The 26,928-nt window shown below is 39.7% G+C and overlaps 1 protein-coding gene across 1 annotated transcript in view; it reads left to right on the forward strand.

The window, feature by feature from the left end:
* The window catches only part of LOC145397278 (uncharacterized), a 149,481-nt gene that overhangs the window by 20,418 nt on the left and 102,135 nt on the right, over positions 1-26,928 (forward strand). The window contains exons 9-12 of the mRNA XM_080270474.1: positions 4,947-5,087; positions 5,276-5,371; positions 16,746-16,890; positions 24,585-24,742. Of these exons, the coding sequence (XP_080126600.1) occupies positions 4,947-5,087; positions 5,276-5,371; positions 16,746-16,890; positions 24,585-24,742 (540 nt within the window). The remainder of the gene's footprint in view (positions 1-4,946; positions 5,088-5,275; positions 5,372-16,745; positions 16,891-24,584; positions 24,743-26,928) is intronic.

Below are 26,928 nucleotides of genomic sequence, written 5' to 3' on the forward strand. Positions count from 1 at the left end.
GAGGTAGGTTTAAGAACGATGTCTTATGCACCTCGTGGACGTGAAAGTAATTAAGTGGAGCAGCTAGGAAGAATTTTAAGGTAACCATCTCATAATATATGAATGTTGCTGATTATCTTACTATATTTTTCACTTCTAATGCAATGCATTTATATTGAGAATGAGCCCCGTGAGGGGATATTGTCTGCAGAGACGTGGACGATACTTAAAGGGTTTTGGCACGTCTTTTGTCCCAAATCAATCCGTTGCAACTCTTCAACTGTCCTTCGTTTCTTTCTTTTTTCCTCATGCTTCCTGTCCCTTTCTATTTCCTTCTCCCTTGTGCGACAAGTTCTTAGTGGTTTAATACAGTCTTCGCTCTTCTTATTTCAATATATTTGGTGAAATATGAAAGGTAGTAAGAAAAACAAATAGTTTAGTATTAATTTACTACCCATGCATATTAACATATATCATGTGTCATAGAACATAATAGCCCTTGAAACTGATGAAATGTAATACCAATATTACATTCGTTAAAGAAAGCATTGCCGGTTCTCTTCATTAGAGGTCAACATCTATTACTCTGATTCAATAGACTTCGTTTCCACTGCTTCGAATATTATGAATAAATGAGACTACCAACTGACATGCTGTTCTTCTGTACTGTGTTTCCAGTTACGTTTTCCAGATTGCTGATGCTTATTACTCTACTATACTCCACTTTCAGTCATTAAATACTGTAGTATTCTCTACACATTGCTTCGTGCCACTTATTAGTTATTAACCTTGATTTTTGTATAATATGATGAGAATATCTGCTTCACCTCCACTCAAAAGTTCAGCCAATCACGATCCACCTTACACAGGCTCTAGGTTCTGAGCGATTCATTCATAAAGATACGTGGACTTATTACAGGGAACTGCCAGATGTCTCCATATACTCCAATATATATATATGCATATTTTTTTCACTTTCTACGTGCTCGCACTTTTATGCATGGTCGTGGAGGGTGCAGACATGTTTTCTTTTGAGCCCTCCTCTAGCTTTCTAGGGCTGCCCACCGTTATTATTATTTTTTTTTTTTTTCACCCTTCTGCTGACATTAGGCTAGTTGGTTCTCATTTTCCTTCCCTCCCTTTTAGTTTGGAACAGTAGTTGTCTGTACCGATATACTGAGATTACCTTTGCTTGCTGCCCACGGAGGGTCCCCCCAACTGATCGCTCTGAGGCGTGAATTAACACGGTCGGGCCTCCCTGAAGTGGTTTGAGAGGGCAATTTTAGCTATAGGTGTTTGATCCCGGGTTGTTTGTCCCTTGCTCATCTTTTCTCCTTCTTTCCACTTCCCCCGTTAGGGGGGGAGTTACTATGTTGGATGCCGCTGCCGCTTCCCCCCCTTCAGGGGGGGAGATGGTCCTGACGAACCTATTACTGTACCACAAACTGACCACGCCCTGACTGAAAGGCCCCAGACTCGTACTGCTCTCGACATTAGCGTAAATAATGCACAGTTTGTCACAATCCATGCTATCAGTTCCACTCCCTTGAACAGTATCAATCCTTTCATCATTAAGAAAGTAATGTTGATTACTGTGCTAGGATGGTAGAACAGGTTAAAGAACTTGCAAATGGAAACCTGCTCATCAAAACCTTCAACTCCTCCCAGGTTGAAGACTTGCTTAAAGTGCGTAAGTTTCACGAAAATGACGAGATCATATGGGAACTTGTTCAGCAGGACGTAACTGATGCCCAATTCATAACTCGTTTCACGAAAAGCATAAGGACGAAGACTGCTGTGATAGTCTAGACTTTTGGAAAAGTGTCTCTTCCCAGTAATATTAAAGTGGGATACGAAATTGTAAATGAACGATCTTATATTCTAAATCCCCTTTGCTGCTCCAGATGCCAGATTTATGGACATAGTGACAAGGCTTGTCAGGCTTCTTGGCCAGTGTGCGGCAAGTATGCAAGCCAGGGTCATGATGCAGAACGTTGCACATCCGAGACAGTATGCTGCTTTCACTGCAAGAGTACTCGCTCCACTTCCTCTAGGGACTGTCCCAAACGGAAGGAGGAGAAAGAGGTATGCACAGTGAAGACAACTGAGGGCATTTCCTACTACAAAGCTAGGAAGAAGGTGAAGGAGTTGCATGCAACTCCCACACCGAATAGGTCCTATGTTTTGGTGGTGATGTCCCATCCCGTGATGTGCTCTGTTGAAACACAGACTGACCCTGAACCTGTTCCTCTTGCCACTCACTCTACTTCTCCATCTCAGCCCCCTGTCCACTCCAGCTCTCAAACTGACATCCCTAAAACTACTTCATACTCGCATGCTGCCCTTACCTCTGTCATTTAAGCCTAAAGCTAAGTCTGACAAGGCTGATAAGAATAACTTCACCACCCTTTCAAAGACACGTCCTCATGTCCTTCCTGCTCCTGATCCAGCGAGGGAGAGAAGAGTTAGCTCTTCCTCAGGGGGCTCTGGGAGCCTAGTTATTGACAAGTAATGTATGGAGGTTTTCATTACTAAGCACTGGGATAGGTCCCCCAGAAGTCACTTGCTTGGCGGCAGACGGCATAAAAAAGCTAAGCTCACTGGCCCCTCTCATAAATCTTAAACCACCACATTAACTGTGTTACAATGGAATTGGAGGACTCTTGGGAAAAAAGTCTATAATATAGCAATTTTGCTATCTATACACAGGCCAGACATTGTCTGTTTTCAGGAGGCGCACTTGGTGGATCATCCTCATCCTCCACAATTCAAACACTACCATTCGTATAGAAGATATGATGGTCACGGAGTTGCCATCTACACACTCAAATCACACCCACAAACAGAAGTGGTTTTAAATTCTACTCTGGAAGCTGTCGCATGCAGAGTAAAATTTAATAACACGTATCTGTCTATTTGCTTTATCTACTGTCCTCCCTGTGGTCCCTTTGATGGCAATGCTTTCACTTCAATAGTCCATCAGCCTCCAGGTCGTAAATTAATTTTAGGCGATTTTAACGCCCATCACTGTCAGTGGGGAAGCTTGAGGAGTGATGGTAGGGGGGAGCAAGTAGCCGACCTAATAGTACAGTCAAACCTCTGTCCTTTAAACAATGGTAGAGCGACTCGTGTAGACGACCGCACTGGCAACATATCATGTATAGATCTGTCCTGGTCATCTCCCGATATACACACTAGCATCTCTTGGGACCCATATGATGACTCGATGGGTAGCGATCATTTTCCAATCTTTCTTTCTTATGCATGCGATGATTCTTAGCCTCCTCCACCACCTAAATTTAAATTTAAGAAAGCAGATTGGGGATACTACTCAACGGTCACCAATCTAGATATATTGGGAGATAACATTGATGAGAAAGTTGCACACCTACAGACTTCCATTATACATGCAGCTGAGACTGCTATTCCCAAGACACCTACAATTCCAAACAAGCGTAGAGTTTTGTGGTGGACACCTGATTGCCGACAAACACTCACTAAGCGCAATAGGAGATACTGGATTTTTGAGAAACAGCCAACAGAATCAAATTTTATTGACTACAAAGCGGTTAAGGCCGAGGCAAGGAGGACAATTAAATCGGCAAAACGGAATAACTGGCGTAGTTTTGTGTCCATGGTGAATTGCTCCACCCACCTTAGTCAGGTCTGATCCACAATAAATGTACTCAACAACAAGTACACCCAGTCACCAATTACCACACTTGAGGTGGCCGGGAATGTCATTGACGATCTCGTGGACATTGCCAATAATATAGCCGACCATTTTGCCCAGGTAAGCAGCTCAGCCAACTATGATCCTCGCTTTCTACACCATAAGTGCACGGCTGAGGTGCAAAACTTAGACTTTGCCATGGAAGACAGAGATACCAGCTATAACTCTGAATTTACATTAGATGACCTTCTCCTTGCCTTAAAATCCTGTAAAGGCTCCAGTCCCGGTCCATCCACCATTATGTATGGTGTGATTCAGCATCTTACTCAGGCCAACCTGAGCAAGCTGTTAGCGGTGTACAATGAGATTTGGGCGTCTCGCACGTTCCCAAACTCATGGCACTACACGCATGTCATACCAATATCTCGCCAGGATGTCCGCCTTATGAGTCCCAGCTCATTTTGACCTATTGCGCTGACTTTGAATATATGGTTAATAAAAGGTTACTTTTTGTTTTAGAGTCGAAGGGTGTGTTAAATGATCAACAGAGTGGATTCCGTAAGTACAAGTCCACTCTGGATCATTTAGTGCACCTGGAGCATTGCATAGCTGAGGCTTTTGCTAATCGCAAATTCATGATAGGAGTTTTTCTGGATATTCATAAGGCTTATGATATGACCTGGCGAAATGAAATACAACGTAAACTGTACGCTTATGGTTTAAGAGGTAATTTGCCCATTTTCCTTCAGAAATTCCTTACTGACAGAGCGTTTTCTGTCAGGTTACCCTGTAACATAACTTTGGACATATTTGTCCAAGAAAACGGGGTACCACAAGGAAGTGTGCTTAGCCCTACTTTGTTCAGCATCGCCATTAATGACATTCTGTCGTCTGCTTCCATCCCCAGGATGCTGATGATTGTGCAATGTGGCACTCTTCTTACAATGCACAATCCTTGGCACAGCAGATTCAACTGGCACTTGAATCAGTTCAGCGTTGGGCCCTGGAGTGGGGATTAAAATTTTCCGTCCCTAAATTTGTTGGTGTTGTTTTTACTCGTAAATTTAACGTATCTCCTTTGCATTTAACTTTAGATAATCAGCTGATACCTTTTCAAAATTCAGGAAGATTCTGTCTACATTTTGACAGTAGGCTCAGTTGGAGAACACATATTAATGATTTGCTTGCTTCTTGTATTAAAAAAGTAAATGTCCTTAAGTTTCTTTCTGGTTAATCGTGGAGAGCAGAAAGAATGTCTTTATTGATGGTGTATAAGTCCCTTATCCGTTCTAAGCTTGACTATGGCTCACATGTGTATGGATTGGCATCGGATGCTCTCCTCTGTAGACTTGATGTGCTTAAGAACGTGTGCTTGCGCATATGTCTCGAAGCCCTTCGATGTACTCATGTGAAGCGGTTGGAAGTGGAGGCTAATGTGCCTTCCCTCCCTCTATGACGTGATTACCTGTTATTTTCTTACGTTGTAAACGCTTACTTGGCCTTCTGACTTGTCGGATCCTCCTACAGTGGGAATACCTGCTGAATGCGGCCCTCAAGCCGGTGCCTGAGAGGCTTCACTTCCTCTGTGAGGCATTAGGGTATGAGCTTTCTAATGAGGATCAGGTTTTAACATCACAAGTAGCGCCCTGGGAATCATTTGCTACCACATTCAACACTGACTGGCTCCCCATTGCGAAGTACAAGGTGCTGGAGGTGGAGGTACGACAGTTGATCCAGATGATCCTCATTAGACACCTAGCGTCATTCCACTTGTACGCCGATTTCTCTAAGCTGGATGAATGTGTGGGTGCAAGTGTGTGGTCTACTGAGTGCCACATCCATTTTCGTTTACCCATCCATACGTCTGTATTCACTGCCGAATTATTTGCCATAGATCAAGCTATAGACTTTGCTTTGTGTTCAGATTACAACAGTTTTGTCATTTTCTAGGACTCTAAGTCCGCCCTTCAGGCAATTCATTCATGTAGAACTGATTCACATGAGGTCTGGGGCCGCATTATCAATATGCTGCACACATGTGCTAAATCCTTCTCTCTGATCTGGGTGCCTGGTCATTGTGCTATTTACGGCAATGAGCAGGCTGACATACTAGCTAAATCGGCTGTAGAACTAGAGGAGACTTGGGACATTCCTCGTGAGCTACAGTCTAGTCTCTCTTTCGGAAAGAAATCAATTAATCTTCTGTGGCAAAGTCAGTGGACCGACCTGGAAATGCCATCAGTCAAAAGGACCGTATGTGACTGGTCCAGTTCCTCCTGAAGAAACAGGAGGGAGGAGGTCGCTTTAGCCCGCCTACGCATGAATTCCACCCTGTTGACACATATGTTACCATATATTAACAGTTTCCTCAGCGATGTACCACCTGTGATGCGGTGTTATTTATTAGTCACATCCTTTTGAACTGCAGTAGGTATGCTAGGGAACGTACTTCTCTGGCTGCCTACTGTGGGACAAATGTGCTCCCTTTCACAATTGATTCTGTCTTGGGTGATGGGGATGTTGGTGTGACTGATAAACAGATGACTTTCCTGAAAGAGACCAGACTGCTCAGAGAGTTATGATCTATTTTATGAACTTGGTTGTGGTTTCCGTATTTATTATATATATCTATTTTTTTTCACCTTTTTTTGTATATGGGGATATGGTTTTTGTACATATGTACATACGTCAATGCACTTTTACATATTTGTGAACGACAGGAGGAGGTTACATTTATATAAATGTGTATTTTTTCTTTTGTTCAGGACCAGTAAATTTTTAATTGTTCCTTTTATGTATTTTTTTTTTTTACATATATTTGATAAGCATTTGATCATTTTGTAGTAGTATAGTAATGAGTCTACATGTGATGTATAGATGGAAGTATTTGTCCTGGTACTATCCATGTATACAGATGTATTCTTTATTACTTATTGTGTTTCATAATCATGAATAATAACTTAATATTAATATGAAATAGATGCAAATATTTCATATAATTATTTTGGCATTCATGATTATCGATTCTTGCTGGGCTAATACACCTTCAGGGTGATGGCCTTTAACCTGCCGCGTGCCAGTGCCATTTTAAAAAGGTCTGACTTAATTCCACAGCCAGTGCCAGTAATGTTTTAAAACGGTTTAAAATAAAAACCTTCACTGTGACCGCATTTTTCAAGGTGCGCGGGTGAAAATTGGCAGGCATGTAAGGTAACTGTTCCTCTACCACCCTGCAGGCTGTCAAGCCCTTACACTCACTTGCTCCCCCCCTCACGCTCACTCTGCCTCACTCTGCCTGTGTGCCTCACCCAATGCTGTACATAGTGAAGGCATTTTGTAAATATTTTCATGTAAGTGTAAGTTGTAAACATTTTCTTGTAAGGACTATACAAGATCAACCCAGAACAACAAAATGCCGAAGAAATAATAACCAATTGGCAGTACCTAATGACATGATACCTCAAGTATTACGAACGATACACGACAGCCCACATGCTGAACATCCTGGAAATATAGGACATTCAAACAAGCCCAGTTGTTATATTACTGGCCATCATTTCGAAAAGATATAAACAATCATACAGACAGATGTGAATCATGTGCAAAACACAAAGGATACCCAATTTCACATGACCCGATGGGTAATTACCCTGTACCACATCAATCATGGGATGTTGTCGCAGTTGATTTACTCAAGATGACATTATCATACAATAATAACCAATACCTATTCATAGCAACGGATCATTTTTCCCGTTATGTTATTTTGGCCCCAATTAAAGATAAAACAGCAGAGACAGTAGCAAAGGCAATAATAAATAATGTGATATGTCACTTTACTGCCCCAAAGGTACTAATAAGTGATAATGGAGGAGAATTTAATTCTGATATCTTACAAGAAATATGTAAACAATGCAATATCAAAAAGGTTAACGTTTTAGCCTATCACCCAGCATCTAATGGGTTAGTAGAGAGACAAAACAAAAAGTATCAGATGTACTACGACACATTCTTAATGAAAATTATGCAAGCTGGGATGATTGGGTTCCCAGAGTAGAAGCCTCAATTAATGGATCTATAAATAAATTCATAGGTGACACACCACATTTCATTCTATATGGGACAGATAAAAAACTACCACATGAGCTCCTAGAAGGTGACAGTCTCCCCATATACAATTACGATGATTAATCTAAACTCCGTTTACGTCAATTACAGGACATACACAAAAGAGTAAAAAAACAATTAACGATGTCCAAGGAAGGAATGACGGAGGCATTTAATACAAAGGCAAGAGACTCGCCTATCAGCTTAAGAGACGTTGTCTATGGTATCATTCATACAAGAGATAATAAATTATCCCCAAAATTTGAGGGCCCATACAGAGTAATTACCATAAAGGCAAACAAAGTTTCAATTAGATCACTGTCAAGTGGCGAAGAGAAACAAGTTCATATTGACCACTGAAAACGAGTTTTAATGGAACTATCCAATAATTATACAGCCTCGGATACCACAGAACAACCGAACATAACTCATGAAACCAATCAAGAAAATAACAATAATTACAAAAATAAATTAAGGTCATATACCAAACAATCAAACATAGGTGCAACTGTTCCAAAAAAATATACAGTACATCATTTACATGATTTAAATATCGATTTAAACTCTTTCTATAAATGAAATAACAATCAAGTTAGTGTTCTACGTTAGTCAACCGTAACGCACATCATCACTATCATCGACCACAGCATGACCATATTAGAAAATTAATAGATTTTTTTTTGTCAGTAGGTAACGATGATGGGACTTATGGATTCTCCTCTACATAGCAAGAGGATATGCTCGCTGGACCCCCAACACATAGTACTGCAAGGATGCCTCATAGCTCCAACGGCCACGACATCAATCGTAAAGATGTCATGATTACTGAAATCAGCTTGGATTACTTATACGAATTACCTTCTTATCTAGAAAACATCGCGAGACCAATGAGGACCCTGGACTTCATGATAGGAAGCTATGCTTCACAAGCACATAACACAATGGAAATGGATGAAATAGTGAAGTTAGCGAAATGGAAGATAGAACAGGCGAAGTCAACTATGTTCATCATGATCCAAGATCTCCCATCTCATGGACCGGAGGTACTGAGCGCCACAAACATTACACGTACTCGCCAAAAGCGCGGTTTGTTCGACCTGGGTGGTGCAGTTCTGGGGAACATCTTTGGATTGGCTACAGAGGAAGATCTTCAAGAAATAAACAACAAATTTAATAAAATAGCTCAGGTACTAACATACCAAGCTAAATTCATCGCACGATATAACTCAGCAATGAAGACAATCGTGAAAAATCTGAAAAAGGCGGAAAACATAGCTCTCGAAAGTGTAGATAAAATAAATGACATGGAAGGAAACATAACACTTTTCCAACACTTCTCCATCATCACGGAGCACATTGATACAATTCTACTCCAATTAGACAACACTAGAGTTCGTTTCAGGGCACTTATGCAAGGAATTTCGAATGCCAGTGATGGCAAGATCACAATTGATTTACTTCCAGTTCATGAGCTACGTCAAATAATTAGTCAGGCATACATAAACATAAACTGAAGCCTTTGTTCCAAAGCAAGAAATTCATGCAATATTATCCATATTTAGAAGCAACACTAACACCAACATCAGTAGTAGTTCATGTACCATTCATAACTGAAGACCTGTTTCTTTGAGGCGGTTCTAGCTAGTGGTCTGACATGAGAGGTCCAGCTGAGGACGCTGTTGAGACAGAATTTCTATACTTTTGGAGATGGGATTATTAGTAGCACTGAAGGTAATATACATATCTGGCAATATCTGTGTATTGGTAAATTGTATATACATCTGTCTATTGCTAACTGAATATATTTGGTTTTTCTAGCATTAAATGAGACCAGGTTGTTTTGTCTCCATTCCTTGATCATAAATAAGTCTTGATTTATGGAGATGGCTGTACTGAGCTGAGATTCAGAGATATTAGATTTTGTAAATGGGTGTTTGAGTGTGAATAAAGTGTGAAGTGTTGAATCATCTGCATATGAATGTATGGGATTCTGGGTAACAGATAAGAGATCATTTATATGAACCAGGAACAGGGTTGGAAGCCAGAACTGATCCCTGTGGTACACCGGCATTAACTGAGTGGAAATTGGAATATATATCATCTACTTTTATTTTTCTGTTGCTGAGATAGGAGGAAAACAGAGGAACAAAGGACATTAGTCTATAGCAAAGGAGTTTGGACAGCAGGGAACGTTGCCACACTCTGTCGAAAGCTTTAGAAATATCAAGGGCTACTGCATGAGTTTCTCCATGTTGGTCAGTTGATTGATGGATGGTATGAGTCGGGAGATTGAGTATGTCAATGGTGGATCTTTCGTGGGGAGAACCATATTGTCTATCACAAATTAAGTTGTTGGATTCAAGATGTTTAAGTATGTGCTTATTAATTAAAGTTTCAAAATACTTCATCAAAAGAAGATGTGACAGCTATTGGGCTGTAATCACAGAGGTCAGAGGAACTTCCTTTCTTTGGAATTGGGTGGATAGTGGCTTCTTTCCATGAATTAGAGAATAAAGAAGTACATATGCAGTCTGAATAATTTAGCTAGAACTAAGCCAAGTTCTGGGGAACACTTTTTCAAAACAATTGGCGGAATTCCATCTGGGTCTGGAGCTTTGTTGGTTGGTAATTGTCTAGGATGGATTTTACGTATCTTGTCTGTATTTTAAGTGGAACAGTTTCTGGAGAGTCAGTTCTAGTAATGAGACATTCTGGCTGACATCCTCTACGGTAGAATTTCTGGCAAATGTACTGTCAAAGATATTCACTTTCCCACGCGGTCATTTTTAATGTTGCCATCTGAAGATTTTAGTGGGGGAATGGATGATGACTTGTTAAAGTTATTATTGAAAGAATTGAGAGTTGACCAGATTATTCTATTGTCATTAGGGTTGTTAAGTAGTTTTGATGCTTGATTTTGAAGAAAGTTTGATTTAGCGAGATTCATTACAGCTTTTGCATGGCTTCTAACAACTTTTAATTGACAAAGTAATTCAGATATTTTTTATTTTAAGTAAGAGTTATATGCTAATGACTTTTGGGCCGTTGCTCTGGCCCAATTGCAATCAAACCATTTTGGAGAGCTCGATCTTTTATTGGACTGTTGACTTGGTATGAATAAATCCATACTAGCTAGTATTAAGTCATTAATGTGGGACTGGGTAGAACTGACATCAGTAGAGAAGAAAGACTGCCATGGAATGTCAGCAAGATAATATCTAAATCCATCCCAGTTTGCCCTGTCAAAGTGCCATCGGGTCACCCTGACAGGTTGAGGACGGTGAGGTTTTGGGGGGGCTAACCAATGAGGCTTTGATGAGATTGTGGTCTGAGGATCCAAGTGCTGACAGTACTTCTATCCTGTATTGATCTGGATTATTTGTCAGGAATAAATCCAAGAGATGGGCATAATGGTCAGGAATGTCTGGTATTCTGGTTGGTTGCTTTACCAGCTGCATTAAACGATTCTGCAAACAGCTTGCGCTCTAGACAAGCATCATCAGTCCTGGCAGAATGCAATAACCATTCAACATAATGTACATTAAAATAACCCACAATACATACGTTAAAATAACCAAAAATGGTAATTTCGGTGCTAAGGGCAAGGTGTTCCTAAATATCCTCGGCTTTGTGCAGTGGTTGAGCAATTTTTACTTGCATTTCCAAGTTCTTACATGAACCCTGCGCTAGTCCCCTGGCGTGTTGGAACACCGTTAGTATCCTGCGGTGTTTAACACCTCACCCCCCAAAATTCATGTATTGCCGCTATTTTTTCTAATACCTTGATATAGCTTCTCGAATATACTCCTCCAGTTACTCATGAACAGGTTAAATTCATTGTAACTGATATTTAAGAATATGTGTGTAAAAGAATTGATCGAACATAAACAAAATCGAAATTTGGTTCTAACACTCATTTATTAGATAGAGGTATACAGTATTACATGAGATGGTTTTTATTTCCTCAAAATCATCATAGACAATATACAAACTCCTAAATAAGTTTAATTTTTCAGATTCTTTAATAAAATCATAGGTAGGGAAATATGTCAATGCTGTGATATAAAACTAATTCTATTGCTGATTGGCAATGAAAAAAATACGTTGTTTATGCTTCCAAAACACACCAAGACAATAATAGAAACATGTATAAGTCACCAAAATAATTGCAAATTGTTCCAATTAACATGAAATTGCAAGAAAAACATAATGAGGTAATTACAGAACCATGAAGGAGAAGCTAGTACCATGGGATGACTACACACCCCAAAGGACACAAATGTGTCTGTTCTCCACACGACCAGGGGCAGGAGTGTGAAACTCTCAGTGGTCCCTACATTCACGTATTCGGGAACGTACTGGAGAGTGGGTGTTCAAACATCCCAGGGTACTAACGTAGGGTTAAAGCTGGCTTTAGCCGTGCAAACGTGCTTCTAATAAAACAGAGGAACAGACTCAATTTGAAGGGGCATGGTGACTTACGGCCAAAACTCCCCAGTCTCCAGCCAAATATCAGGGCCCTTGTTAACGCTCGTGAGATGCAACCTTCCCATTAATGATATCACCAATTTCGATAAGAAAGATATGTTAAACCTTTTATTTTTATTTGTTTAAATCAACTATATTATATGAAGTCACAGTATTATTATTATTATTATTATTATTCTATCTATCTATCTCTTGCCAGACGCCTCAATATCATTCAAGGTGGCCACAAACAAATCGGCTCCATGTCGCCCTGTCCTCAGCCATTTCACTGCCCTGCTCCCAACTCACACCCCCTCTCTCATATACCTCTCCACCCCATCCCTCCATCTCATCCTCGTCTTTCACCGTCCATCCTCTCCACATGGCCAAACCACCTCAGTGTATTCCTCCTAACGTTTCCTATCACATCCACATCCACACCACAACGCTCCTTTATATCCTCATTTGTCAGCCTGTATCTTCATGTGACTCCACAGGCTCCTCTTAAATAACTCATTTCCACTGCTTACACTCTTGACTTGTATCCTTCCAACAACGTCCAAGCTTCACTTCCATACGTTAAGGTTGGTAGCACAATACTGTCATGTAGTAACTTTTTCACTTCCATGCTCACTTTCCTGTTTCTTATCACTGCTTTCAAGGAACCAGCAACCTTCTTCCCTGCTGTATGCTTTCAAGCACTTCACCCTCCAAACCTCCATCCTTACTCATCACACTACCCAAGTCCTTAAACGTACTCACATTTTCCAATTCCTCACCATCCAACCTCGCTGTACTTTCACTGACTTCTCTCTCAAAGACCATCACTTTACTCTTCCATACATTTAGATTCCGTTTCTTACACACTCTCCCAAACTCACCCACCAAGCCTTGCAGTTCCCCTTCGTCTTCACTCAACAACACAATATCATCTGCAAACAACAGTACGAGGAGTTTCTAAACACTACCCTCTCTCACCAGGGCCACTCCAACATCCACTACCCTACCTTGTACCTCTTTTATTACCCCATCCATGTACAGATTGAAAAACCATGGAGACATGACAAATCCCTGATTCAACCCAACCTTCAAAGAGAAAAATTCACTCAGTTCACCAACCACACGCACTGCAGCCTTAGCACCATCATACATATTCTTCACAGCATTCAACAACTTCCCATCAACTCCATATATTCTTAATACTTTCCACAATCCTTGTCTATCCACCCTGTCATATGCTTTCTCCAAATCCATGAAAGCCGCATACAACTTCTTTCCCTTCTCTAGAAACTTTTCCACTAAAGATATATGAAAGAATATCTGATCTACACAACCTCTTCCCTTCCTAAAGCCTCCCTGTTCTTCTCCAACCAATTCCTCTGTTCTTTCTCTAATTCTATCAATAATAATCCTACCATACACTTTTCCTATTATACTAAGAAGACAAATGCCCCTATGATTACCACACACTTCTTTTTCCCCTTTTCCTTTGTACAAGGGAATAATTATACCTGATGTCCAATCCTCCGGGACTCTACCTTCGTCCCAGGCCAATCTGCACATCTTCCACACCCATACTACTACTATCTCTTCCCCATGCTTCAGCATTTCACCACACACTTCATCAATTCCTGGGGTTTTCCCCAATTTAACTTTCTTTTTTGCTTCCACAACTTCTATCCTACTGATTTCTTCCTGTTTTCTCACCTCCCTCCTTCTCCCAGCCATTCCCCAGCCACTTATACTCGCATTACTTCCATCCTCTATGTTCAACGATTCCTTAAAGTGTTCTCTCCATCTGCTCACTTTTTCTCCCTTCTCCACCAGTAATCTACCATTTTTATCTTTCACTCCCCTGCTAACTTCACTTCCACCCTATCTTACTCTCTTCACTTCTTTGCAGAACATTTTCTTACAGTCCCTCCACTTTACACTCAAATTCCTTCCAAATTCCTCATCCACTCTCTTCTTACTCTTACTTATCTTTTCACCTCTTTCTTTCTACATATAACTCTCTCTTCCACCTCTCAACTTCTTCCACGCCCCTATTTCTCATCCATTCATTGTGTGCTTTCTTCTTTTGTGCCGCAGCCTGACCTCTTCATTCCACTACGCTGTTTTTTGCACACTCCTCCGTCCCACACACCACATCACATGCTGCACATACAGTATTTCTTCTGTGAATATCCTGCACACACCTTCCACGTCCCCCATCTGCTTCAATTCATATTTGTCCAATCGTTCCTCCACTTCTCTCTTATACTCTGCCTTTTTCTCATCCTCTTGTAACCTTTCCACTCTCCTTGCAAATACTCCTTCTTCCCGTTCTTCCCTTCTTCTATTTCTCCATCTTATTTGGATCTTGATTCTGGCCACCACCAAGTAATTGTCAGAAAGTTCACTCTCCTAACCTCTATAAGCTCTTCCATCCATTACACATCTTCGTATCCTTTCATCCACACACACATAATCAATCATTGCCTTCCTTTCATTTAGTTCACCACCCACCCTTCTCATCACTCGCCATGTATACCTGTCGATCATTTTATGCCTGAAGAGGGTATTGGCTATCACCAACCCCCTCCCAGCACAAATGTCCACTAACGCACTGCCATTCTCAACTATCTCAGCAGGCACACCCCACTCACCAACTATTCCATCAACCTTTACATTCCCTACTTTACCATTCATATCACCAATGAAAAACACTCTCTCATTCCTTCCAAACTTTTCCATGCACACTTCCACATTTGTCCAGAACTCGTCTCTCACTCTGCTTGCACGATCTTGCGTTGGTGCATACACACACACAATTGCCCACATTTGTATTCCAACTTTCAATCTTACCCACACAATCCTTGACCCAACTGATCCGTACCCTCTTATGCTCTTCTTCCATCTTTTACTCACAACTATACACACTACTTTTGCCCTCTCATTCTCACATACTCCAGCACATATACCTCATCCATACTCCCATTCTCTCACACTCTCTCCTCTCTATTTAGTTTCAATTACTCCACATACATCCACTTTCGCACCCTCAAACACCTGGACAATCTCTTTTTCACCTCATCATTCGCACCTCTTACATTCCATGTTGCAATTACCAGGTCCTTGGTCGTCATCGTTTGGTCAGTCCTTGTCCGAGGCTTCTTGTTTGACTTTTTAGTTAGTTGTTTTCCGGGGAGGGGCACTAACCCTCCGCCAACCCTTTTAGTCGCCTTGTACGACAAGCAGGGATACTGGGGGAGTATTCTTGAAAAAAAAAAACCTACCCCCAGGGTATAGTACTACTACTACTACTACTACTATTATCATTCATAATACCATTACTTAATTCAAGTACTATTGTTTTAAATTACTTATATATGTGTCTGGAGTTCGATGAATAATCTGAAACTGGAGGAATGGTCGATGAGCTGAAGAGTTTGGGGACTCATTGTTTAAACAACCCACACACATTCAGTCTTGCCTAAACTGGGTGGTTTGTACAGGGGACTGAAACGGACAGAATGAGTGTGTGTGGAGCACTTTAGTCTGCAAGCTGTGAGGTGAATTATTGTATCTGGAGGGTTTGGAATGCGAACTCACCCTCCCCGTAGGGTCTGAAAAGTGAAGTCCCCCCCCCCTCCTCCTATTAGATTTCAGTGCTAATCTTGTTATGTTTCTGCCTCCATTTATGATTTTACTTTAACTATGTACACTTGAGACTGTTTGATTTACTGACGGGTCCAATTGACAGGATCGGCAGTAAACACGCTGTAGCGAGCGTTCAGGAGACTCATATTTGACCGTTGAAAAATATATTTATCATAGCTAATCATACTGTGTGTGTATAATCAGAGCATTAATGTCCTTTGTTGTAATTAGTACTAATATCATCTTCCTTATTAACGTGGCAATAACAGAGAACAGCTTAGATTTTTTGTGTAGTGGTCCTCATATTTTGGGCTTCCTTTCTTTTTTCATGTTTCCCAAAACTCCAGCTTATTTTCAAATTAAGAATAATTTCAGTTACCCACTTACCCTTCCAAGTGGTTTCTCAGGCACTTCTAATATGGTAACATAATTGAATATCCTTACTCTCTACCTACAGTAGATCTCGTTCATTGTCTAAACTTCGAACCATTCCCTTCAGGAATTCAGAATCATCAAATAATTGTCCACGGGACGAAATCTGCATCTCGGAAGTAGTAACTCTTACTCGTATATTGATCACTCACCCTGGTGAGGCTACGGTGATTATATCAATTAATGTGTATGATCTGAGTTAACTAATTAATCTTTGAGCATCTGGCCTTCAGCATCTGGTAACGAACAAGAGCTGCAATTTAAAGTCTTTTAGGTCACTCCTTTCATTATCTTCCTTAATTCACTGCTGTTATGCCTATCATTTCAGTAATAATTCATGACAAACTGTCAGAGGCAAAAGATGCTACAATAGTAATACCAGCATGGAATCATTTCTCAGTGTTCCAGTATAGTAACGGTATTTCCTTGATGTGGACTGATTCAGGTGGCGACTTTCGACTTCCCTCCAGTAGTATTTTTCCAGCGAAAGGAGAACGGAGAACCATATGTTTTTGGTCGTGATGCAGAGGTAGTCAGAGCTCTTGCATCTGCTGGCAATTTTACCCTGAACTTCAAGGATGTACCACCAGGTTCGTTTTTTTTTTTTTTTTTTTTTTTTTTTTTTTTTTGCTAATGTGTGTTGTCTTCCTCTGTTTATAGCGAAGAATTATATATATACATATATATATATATATATATATATATATATATATATAAATTATTTATATTTATTGTACACTTTGGCCTTGCTTTCTCATGTTTGCTAACTTGAATGTTTAGAATCTTTCTCATTTTGTATAGGAACATATTTTGCCTATAATATTTGCTTTTCAGATAAATACATATAAGTGGATATTAATTATTCATAGCCATTTGGGATTTTTTTCCTGCCTGTTAAGAGTAGTCCCTGGTTGGAGGGAGTCGTCAACAGTCTCCCCCCCACTTCCTAACAGGAATATTTTTGAAGAAAATACCTCCTTCAGAACTAATCTCTACCCTTGTGATACGGAATGAATACATCACGCAGAAAAGAATGGTCATCTTTGTTCAGGCGTGTCACTGGCACTGGGAGAGTGGGTAACAATTCCTGCTGAGTAAGCTGAAGCTGCCGGCATGAAAACCATTATTTAAGCACTGCAAATACAGAATAACACAATGTAATTGCAGTGCTTATATAATGTTTTTCATGCAAACAGCTTAAACTTATTCAGAAGGATTTGTTATACAGTAACTCAATGACTACGACACGTCAATACAAAGATGAAGATTCTTTTCTTGGCGATGTATTATTAACCCATCACAAGGTTAGAGATTGGTTCTGAAGGAGTTATTTCCCCCCAAAATCTCCATGTGGAGGGGGAGGGGGGAAATGGACTATTCCCTCGATCGAGGGATTAATTTTATCTGGCAAAAAAGCACTCACAAATGTCAATGAATATTTATGATGTCCTTATACGTAGTTATCTGAAAAGCAAATACAGTATTGGGAACAAGTGTTCCTGAGCACCACGAATAATACCATTGGCCACTTTTCAATAGTATCATATCAAATGATGTATATGAATATACTGTATATATATATATATATATATATATATATATATACCGTACATATGTATATATAAAGTTACTATGTTTTTGAAGCAGTGTGCAGGCTCGAACCTTATGTTAGAGTCTGAGGAAAACGTCACTTCATAAATATTATCAAGAATTTGGAGGAAAAAAAAAAAAAAAAAAGGATACCTAGCCAGTCTTCCTTTAACTCGTTAGTCAGTCCCGTGATTTCTAATTTTTGATTTCTAATTTTACCCACTAGGATCAGACCATTGGAATAATTATTTCTCATTTACAACTACCATATAATCAGTGGCATGGTGGAAACTCCCTTTAGGTGGTTGGAAGTCAGTCACATTATCTTCGATATACCAACAACCTGTGCAATGGCAAATCCCCAAGCGAAGCTGTTGCCACCTTGAAGGATTTAACGGTTAAAGGTATATCCATCCATTTTGTATTTTCTCTTTCTATTAACCTCTACACCGCGGGCATGTTTACCAATGTTTTGCGTGTGCCTCGGGGTTATTCGGGCTCCAACAGACTCTCAAAAAATATTTGCCAAAAATCAGTTATTAGTCCTAGAATATTAAAATTACATATGCTTATGGCACATACCTTCAGCTTTCTCCTGGAATGTTTGTTGAGCCTTCGTCCGTTACCGTAGGACTTGTGGAGACCTCTGAAGTTGGGTAACGAAGTCTCCACTTTACACTTCCCGACAACCCGTAATATGATTACCACAGCCAGATATTAACACTATAAACACTACTCTATGATTTTCAAGTAGTTTGGGATCCATACTCCAAAAAAAAAAAAACACTGTGAAAGCAATGAAAATTATAAGCGCGTCTGACCGTTGCACTTGCGCTAGTTCGCTCTTGGTACTCGTGTCATTTATTATTCATAAAACCCCTCACACTTTATATTTCTATTACTATATAACACTTATATATATCTACAGACTTTATCCATAAGTTTACTTCAGTAGTATTAGTTTATTGTCACTGTAGGGATTCAATTTCTTTCAGTAAAATACGTAGCATTCACTTTCTCGTCCTGTATACTAGCACTGAGAGTGAATGTCACTTTCATCTTCACTCTCATAACTCATAGTATTCAGACATGCTAGATTGAAACTTTCACTTTCATTACTCCTAGGGTATATACTCGTATTCTTATAATACTACTCATTTACATTTCTATTTATGTTCTCTATTTTATTTACGTTATTTACATTTCTATTTTATTTACACTGTGTTATGCACTGTCACTCGAAGTAACTTATAAAACTATTTTCCATTGTTCACGTATATTTACATTCATTAGTTTCACTTGCTGTTTACACATTATTTACACATTATTTACAATTCCACTTGCACTGTTTTACTCAATAGAAAGATCGTAGTCACTCTTTTATCAATTGTCAGCCCTTTACCTCTCTCCACACGAGGTATGGTAGGGGGTAAAGGTCACAGGGCCCTTTGCATGGAGGTGAAAAAGTCCCTGAAGTCAGCAAGAGGAAACAGACGTACCTCCACTTCGGAAGATGAGAGTGAACTGATAAGGGAGGGTCGGGGTGGAGGCCTACTTAGGGGATATTCAATACTACCAACGTTAGCTCTTGAAACAGCTATGTATAGCACTGAAATGATTGGCAGGAAATCTAGACAATACATTATAAATTAGGTAGTTCCAGGTGAATGTAAATATCACTTAGGCTTCTCCCTTCCCTCCTTATATGTATATTTATTACGAAAATAGATTATACGGCATATTCCAAGGGGAAAAAAACAGCGAAAATTAGTAAACGAGTGCACGTGAGGTGTTGTCAGGTGATAATTAGCCAATTCCAGGTGTATGGCACTCTCACTTACCTTATTTCTTTCTTGTATATATTATTTGATATAAGAATAGAGCATAGAGCTTATTTCAATGGATGAAATCAGTGAAAAATTCCAGGGAAGATTTACTTAGCGTAGCACAGCCGGGCAGGCGAGAGGATAGGGTAATGGAGGGGGGGTAGGGAAGGGAGTCAAGAACGGGGAGAAATGGCTAAATTGTCAACAATGGATGGGAGTACAGATGAGATTAGGAGTGCTGACTAGTGTTGGACATTGGCAGTACTGATAGATGATACAAGCCCCCACTTGGAAGCCCGGGTGAACTCAAAATAACACAGAATCACAAAAGCGACGCCCCGCAGTATGATCCTTTGCTCCCAAGCGTCACGAAAGTGACGCCCCGCGGTTAAGAGGTTAAATGGTGAATAAGTAAGTAATAGCTCACAAGAGACATAATGAACTCTTTGTTTTTTCGTGTATTGTATGAAGCTAAATCCCACACCAACTAACTTTTATTGTTAGTAGATATAGAACAATCCTGCCTTTACATCTTGAAATTATCAGTAAGAACACCATAATAATCAATGTATGCTCTTTATCTAAGTTGCTGGGTTTCACCTGGGTTTCACCAGTCATGAATAAATTCACTTTTGAGGCACATATATGCTTAGTTGCTTCATCAGTATCTCATGGGATTGTCCTTTGAAGATAATATTTTAAAAAATCATATGATGCCAATGTTTGTAATTGTTTTTATTAATTTATTGCCCATACTTGGTTACTGCTCTGCAGTCTGGTTGTCTGCTCCTGATTCTAACGTATGGCTTTTGGGTTATGTTTTTAACCCGCCGCGTCCCATTGACTTATATATATGTCCACACGTTTTGTAACTGCCAGTCCCATTGACATATTTAAACGCATATCAATTGCAAGATCCCTAATTTGCACAATTTTACATTTTTGCACATGATTTTTGGTAAGTATACATGGGACACCTTCCTCTACAAGATGCCAGGAAGGGACAATGCCTTATCCCGCATGACCTCCCTCCCCCCCCACACGCCATTGTCTTGGCAATTCACCTGTTACCAGTGACCTGGCCAGTAAAGACATGTTGTGCCACGGTACGAAATTCAGGACCAGAGTGCTTCCCCAATCGATGACAATGTGGAGGACAAAGTTTACGTAGCATTAGAAGAAACAGTCAGAAATGATGATCAGTAATGACGCCAAATAATGCCAAGTATATTGATGTTTGGTGAGTGAAACAATACTTATATTGCCTGTATTACTGTGTGAAAACCAATATAAATAAATAAATACCGTTTATAAGTGGTGTGGAACAGTTACTCTCCCATTGAACTCGTTTTCTTTGCAGCCAGCCTGATAGAAAACCCAGTAAGGTAAGGGGTACTTTAACCCTTTAACCGCGGGCTTGTTTTGCTTTTTCTTGCAGCTCCCGCGGGCATATTCGCGCTCCGACAGACTCTATACAAATATTTGCCAAAAATCAGTTATTAGCCCTAGAATATTAAAATCACATATGCTTATGGCACATACCGTCAGCTTTCACATGGGGTGTTTGTTGAGCCTTCATCGAGTACCATAGGACTTGTGGAGACCTCTGAAGTTGGGTAACGAAGTCTCTACTTTACACTTCCCAACAACCCGTAATATGATTACAACAGCCTGATATTATCACTAGAAACACTATTATATGATTCTCAAATAGTTTGGAATCCATACTCCAAAAAAAAAAAAAACTGTGAAAGCAATGAAAATTACGAGGGAGTATGACCTTCCCACTTGCGATTGTTTGCCGCTGGTGTTCTGTCACTTATTATTCATAAAAACACTCACAGTTTATATTTCTATTACTATATAACACTTATATATATCTACAGTCTTTATCCATAAGTTTCCTTCAGTAATAGTAGTTTATTGTCACTGTAGGCATTCAATTTCTTTCAGTAAAGTACGTAGCATTCACTTTCTCGTCCTGTATACTAGCATTGAGAGTGAATGTCACTTTCACCTTCACTCTCATAACTCATAGTATTCATACATGTTAGAGTGAAACTTTCACTTTCATTACTCCTAGTATATATACTCGTATTCTTATACTACTACTCATTTACATTTCTGTTTACGTTCTCTTTTTTATTTACATAATTTACATTTCTATTTTATTTACACTGTGTTATGCACTGTCGCTTGAAGTAACTTATAAAACTATTTTCCACTGTTCACTTATATTTACATTCATTGCTTTCACTTGCTGTTTACACATTATTTACACATTATTTACAATTCCATTTGCACTGTTTTACTCAATAGAAAGATCGTAGTCACTCTTTTATCAATTGTCAGCCCTTTAACTCTTTCCACACGAGGTTTAGTAGGGGGTAAAGGTCACAGGGCCCTTTGCATGGGGCTATAAAGCAGCGGAAGATAGCAGGAGCGAATCAGACGTACTTTCACTTTGAAAGAGGACAGTGAACTGATAGTGGTGCCCTCCTGCCGCCTGGCTAGGGTGAGTGCAATACTACCAAATTCAGCCTTGTGAGACCTGCTAATATATAGAAATGAAATGATTGGCAGGAAACCAAAACAATACATAATAAATTAGGTAGTTCCAGGTGAATGTAAATATCACTTAGGCTTCTCCCTTCCCTCCTTATATGTATATTTATTACGAAAATAGATTATACGGCATATTTCAAGGGGAAATAAACAGCGAAAATTAGCGAACGAGTGCACATGAGGTGTTGTCAGGTGATAATTAGCCAATTCCAGGTGTATGTCACTATCACTTACCTTATTTCTTTTTTGTATATATTATTTGGTATAAGAATAGGGCATAGGGCTTATTTCAATGGATGAAATCAGTGGAAAATTCCAGGGAAGATTTACTTAGCATAGAATACAGTGTGGTGGCCTGCAATAATTAGTTCGTAGTTCCAGGTGAGTGTAAATATCACTTAGGTTTCTCCCTTCCTTTCTTATATATATTTTTATTACGAAAATAGATTATACAGCATATTTCAAGTGGAAATAAACAGCGAAAATTAGCAAACGAGTGCACGTGAGGTGTTGTCAGGTGATAATTAGCCAATTCTAGGTGTATGGCCCTCTCACTTACCTTATTTCTTTCTTGTATAATTATTTGGTATAAGAATAGGGCATAGGGCTTATTTCAATGGATGAAATCAGTGAAAAATTCCAGGGAAGATTTACTTAGCGCAGCACGGCCAGGCAGGCGAGAGGATAGGGTAATGGCGGGGAGGTAGGGAGGGGAGTCAAGAACAGGGAGAAATGGCTAAATTGTCAACAATGGATGGGAGTACAGATCAGATTAGGAGTGCTGACTAGTGTTGGACATTGGCAGTACTGATAGATGATACAAGCCACCACTTGAAAGCCCGGGGGAACTCAAAATAACATAGAATCACAAAAGTGACCCCCGCGGTATGATCCCTTGCTTCCAAGCATCACGAAAGTGACGCCCCGCGGTTAAGGGGTAAACCTCAGATGAGCGATTTCCCTATGAATTTTCGATGTTTCTCACCAAAAGCGGAGATTTGAGTCAAAAAAACAATTTTCCAAAATTGGTCTTGATTGGGGAGAGTCAGTTGTGGAAAATCAGTCGGGACTTGGCAGGTTAATCAGCTTAGGTTTCTGTTACCTGATGTGAATCTACATCTTGAACATTGTTGTCTTTTTTATATTTCTGATACTTCATTGCAAGACAATTTTCTTACTGTTGACCTTCATTACCATACTTCACTTCCACCACTTTTCCAGGTAGTACATATGATCAAATATTCACTAAATATTAATACACAGATATATAAGATACACACCAATACTTTATTCCGTCAATCACTGGACCAAGAAATACTCTTCCTAATGATATTGAGGGCACATAGAGCGTTCTGGATTTAAAAACTGGAGTTAATGCACTTTTGCTTAGTCAGTAATCACTTCTTAGCTATTTGTGCACCCCATTGAGACTCTTTGCGTGGTATGTAGTCTGCTTAGCCTTTTGTTAGTCAGGTGGGGTGTTTTGGCACCCCAGAGTTTTTTCAAAGCTCGTATTTCCTAGCCGGTAATTCGAATATTTCTCTCCTTCCCAGTACTCTCCTGATTCAGTGAGGGGAGGGAGCATGTGGATTGGTTTAGTCCTGCCTCTGCTGTAGTGAGAGAGAGGGGCATTCCCCCCCCCCCCGGGTGTCCAGTCACCCCATCAAACTAACCATTTAGATCATATTGTGATATAGATTTTTTTTCTTATTTTTGCACATTGTTTATTATTATACTGATTTTAAAAATCACAAGATGTCCGTATTTTCCTGACAAGTGAGATATGAGTCCATTTGTTATTTTTTATACTGATATAATTTATTGAATTTTATTATTATAAATTAATAAACACCACCTACAAGACATTCAATCTTTTCTTTACTGATTACAGAGATATGCTGAAGCAGCAATATGAATATATTTCACATGTTAGTAACACTACATGTATTTTTGTATTGGGGTGTTGTATCACCCCACCGGACTAATCACGTTTGAATACCCCACAGGACTAACGAAGAGTTAAGGATCTCTTCAGTGAGGCTCACACTCAGTGAAGACTACTATTACTACTACTACTACTACTACTACTACTTAATAATAATAATAACAATAATAATAATAATAATAATAATAATAATCTTTATTATGGCTAGTATCGAACAATGACTTTCAGTCAAAACTTGCAAGTATAGAGAAAACTACCCAAAAAATACTCACAGTATGAACAAGTAATTTCGACTCATTTTTGTATTCGTATAATATTGCCTTGCTTGAGTGTACAGTACATTTCGTTTGTGTTGTAGGGGAAATGTGGGGTGAGCTGCTGCCCAATGGATCCTGGAATGGCATTGTTGGCATGCTTGGAAATGGCGCCGCCGATTTTGGTATTGCCAACATCTTCATCACAAGTCTGTTGGGTCGCAGAGATCATCAGCATTTTAGTGCACCTTACCACCAAACTGTGAGCATCCATCACGTATTTACGTAAATACGTTATCACTCTATTCTCGTAAAAACTTTCTCACTTGAAGGTTCAGTTGTAGACTTAAAATATGAATCACTTCATAACATTAAGTATGGATAACGGTTAGCTACATATTCTTTATATATATATATATATATATATATATATATATATATATATATATATATATATATATATATATATATATATATATATATATACACTCACACACACACAAGGTGCTACCCAAAAGTTCCAGTAATTTGAATATTGTAGGAAAATAAGTTACCTTACCTTCTAGTTCTCACCGACATCTTCGAAGTGGTCCCCTCGGGCATGTGTACAGTGGTCCCAGCCTTTTTTCCACGAGTCCATGCATCCCTGGAAGGCTTCAGGCGTGATAGTCTTGAGCAACTCTTGCAATTCTGTCTGGATCTCTTCAATAGAGTCAAATCGACTCCCTTTCAGGCGTAATTTCAGCTTGGGAAACAGAAAAAAGTCGTAGGGGACAAGGTTAGGCGAACAACGTGGGTGGGGAATGACTAACGTGTTTGTGGAAGCCAGGAACTGCCCGACAACAATTGATGTGTGGGTGGAGGCGTTGACATGATGCAGGATCCAATCCTTGTTCTTCCACTGTTCTGGGCGTTTGCAGCAGATGTTCTTCCTCAGCGACAGCAAAACTTCACAGTAAAACTTTCCGCTGACAGATTGACCAGGTGGTACGAATTCCTTGTGAACAGTCCCTTGGATATCGAAGAAAACGATCAACAATGATTTGGCATTGCATGGTCTGCCATTCCAAAACCACCAAACCACCTACACACCACGTTACAATAGTAAGCGTATCTCAACAACACGTCCGCTCACAGACAGGGCCAGGACCACACTGACGTACAAGGGGTGCTGCTGACTCCTCCAAGCGGCAAAAGGCAAAACTGCAAACAGTATGCTTCCTCTGTTCAAATTACTGGACCTTTTGGGTAGCACCTCGAGTATATATATATATATATATATATATATATATATATACCGGAATATAGATAGATAGATAGATGCAGTGGAGGGAATATAAGAAAATGTTCTGGAAAGAGGTAGAGTTGGACAGTGTGGCAATGAATTTAGTATGGGAGTGAAAGATAAAAATGGTAGATTATCAGTTGAGAAGGGAGAAAGAGTGAGCAGATGGAAAGAACACTTTAATAAATTGTTGAACATAGAGAATGAAAGTAATGTGAGTATAAGTGGCTGGGGAATGGCTGGGAGAAGGATAGAGGTAAGAAGACAGGAAGGAATCAGTATGATGGAAGTTGTGGAAGTTTTGAAGAAAGTCAAAATGGGAAAAGCCCCGGGAATTGATGAAGTGTGTGGTGAAATGCTGAAGCTTGGGGGAAAGAGAGTAGTAGAATGGATGTGGAAGATATGCAGATTGGCCTTAAAGGAAGGTAAAGTCCCGAATGATTGGAAGTCAGGTATAATTATTCCCTTGTACAAAGGGCATGGGGTAAAAGAAGTGTGTGGTAATCATAGGGGCATTTGTCTTCTTAGTGTAATAGTGGTAGGATACTTATTTGACAAAGTTAGGGAAATAACAGAGGAATTATTTGGAGAAGAACAGGGAGGCTTTAGGAAGGGAAGAGGTTGTGTAGATCAGATATTCATTCTTCGATCTTCAGTGGAAAAGTGTCTAGAGAAGGGAAAGAAGTTGTATGCGGCTTTCATGGATTTGGATAAAGCATATGACAGGGTGGATAGACAAGGACTGTGGAAAGTATTAAGAATATATTGAGTAAATGAGAAGTTGTTGAATGCTGTGAATAGTATGTGTGAGGGTGCTAAGGCTGCAGTGCGTGTGGATAGTGAACTGAGTGAGTTTTTCTATTTGAAGGTTGGGTTGAAACAGGGATGTGTCATGTCTCCATGGTTGTTCAAAATGTATATGGATGGAGTTATAAAACAGATACAAGGTAGGGTAGTGGAAGTTGTGGCGGCCCTAATGAGAGAGGGCAGTGTTTGGAAACTCCCCTGTACTTTTGTTTGCAGATGATACTGTGTTGTTAAGTGAAGACGAAGAGGAGCTGCAAGGCTTGGTGGATGAGTTTCGGAGATTGTGTAAGAAACAGAATTTAGAGGTGAATATAGGGAAGAGTAAAGTTATGGTCTTCGAAAGAAATGCAGTCAGT

The sequence above is a fragment of the Coenobita brevimanus genome, chromosome 40, assembly GCF_032717465.1.
Source record: "Coenobita brevimanus isolate Jiangsu-jjx chromosome 40, ASM3271746v2, whole genome shotgun sequence".
Classification (NCBI taxonomy): domain Eukaryota; kingdom Metazoa; phylum Arthropoda; class Malacostraca; order Decapoda; family Coenobitidae; genus Coenobita; species Coenobita brevimanus.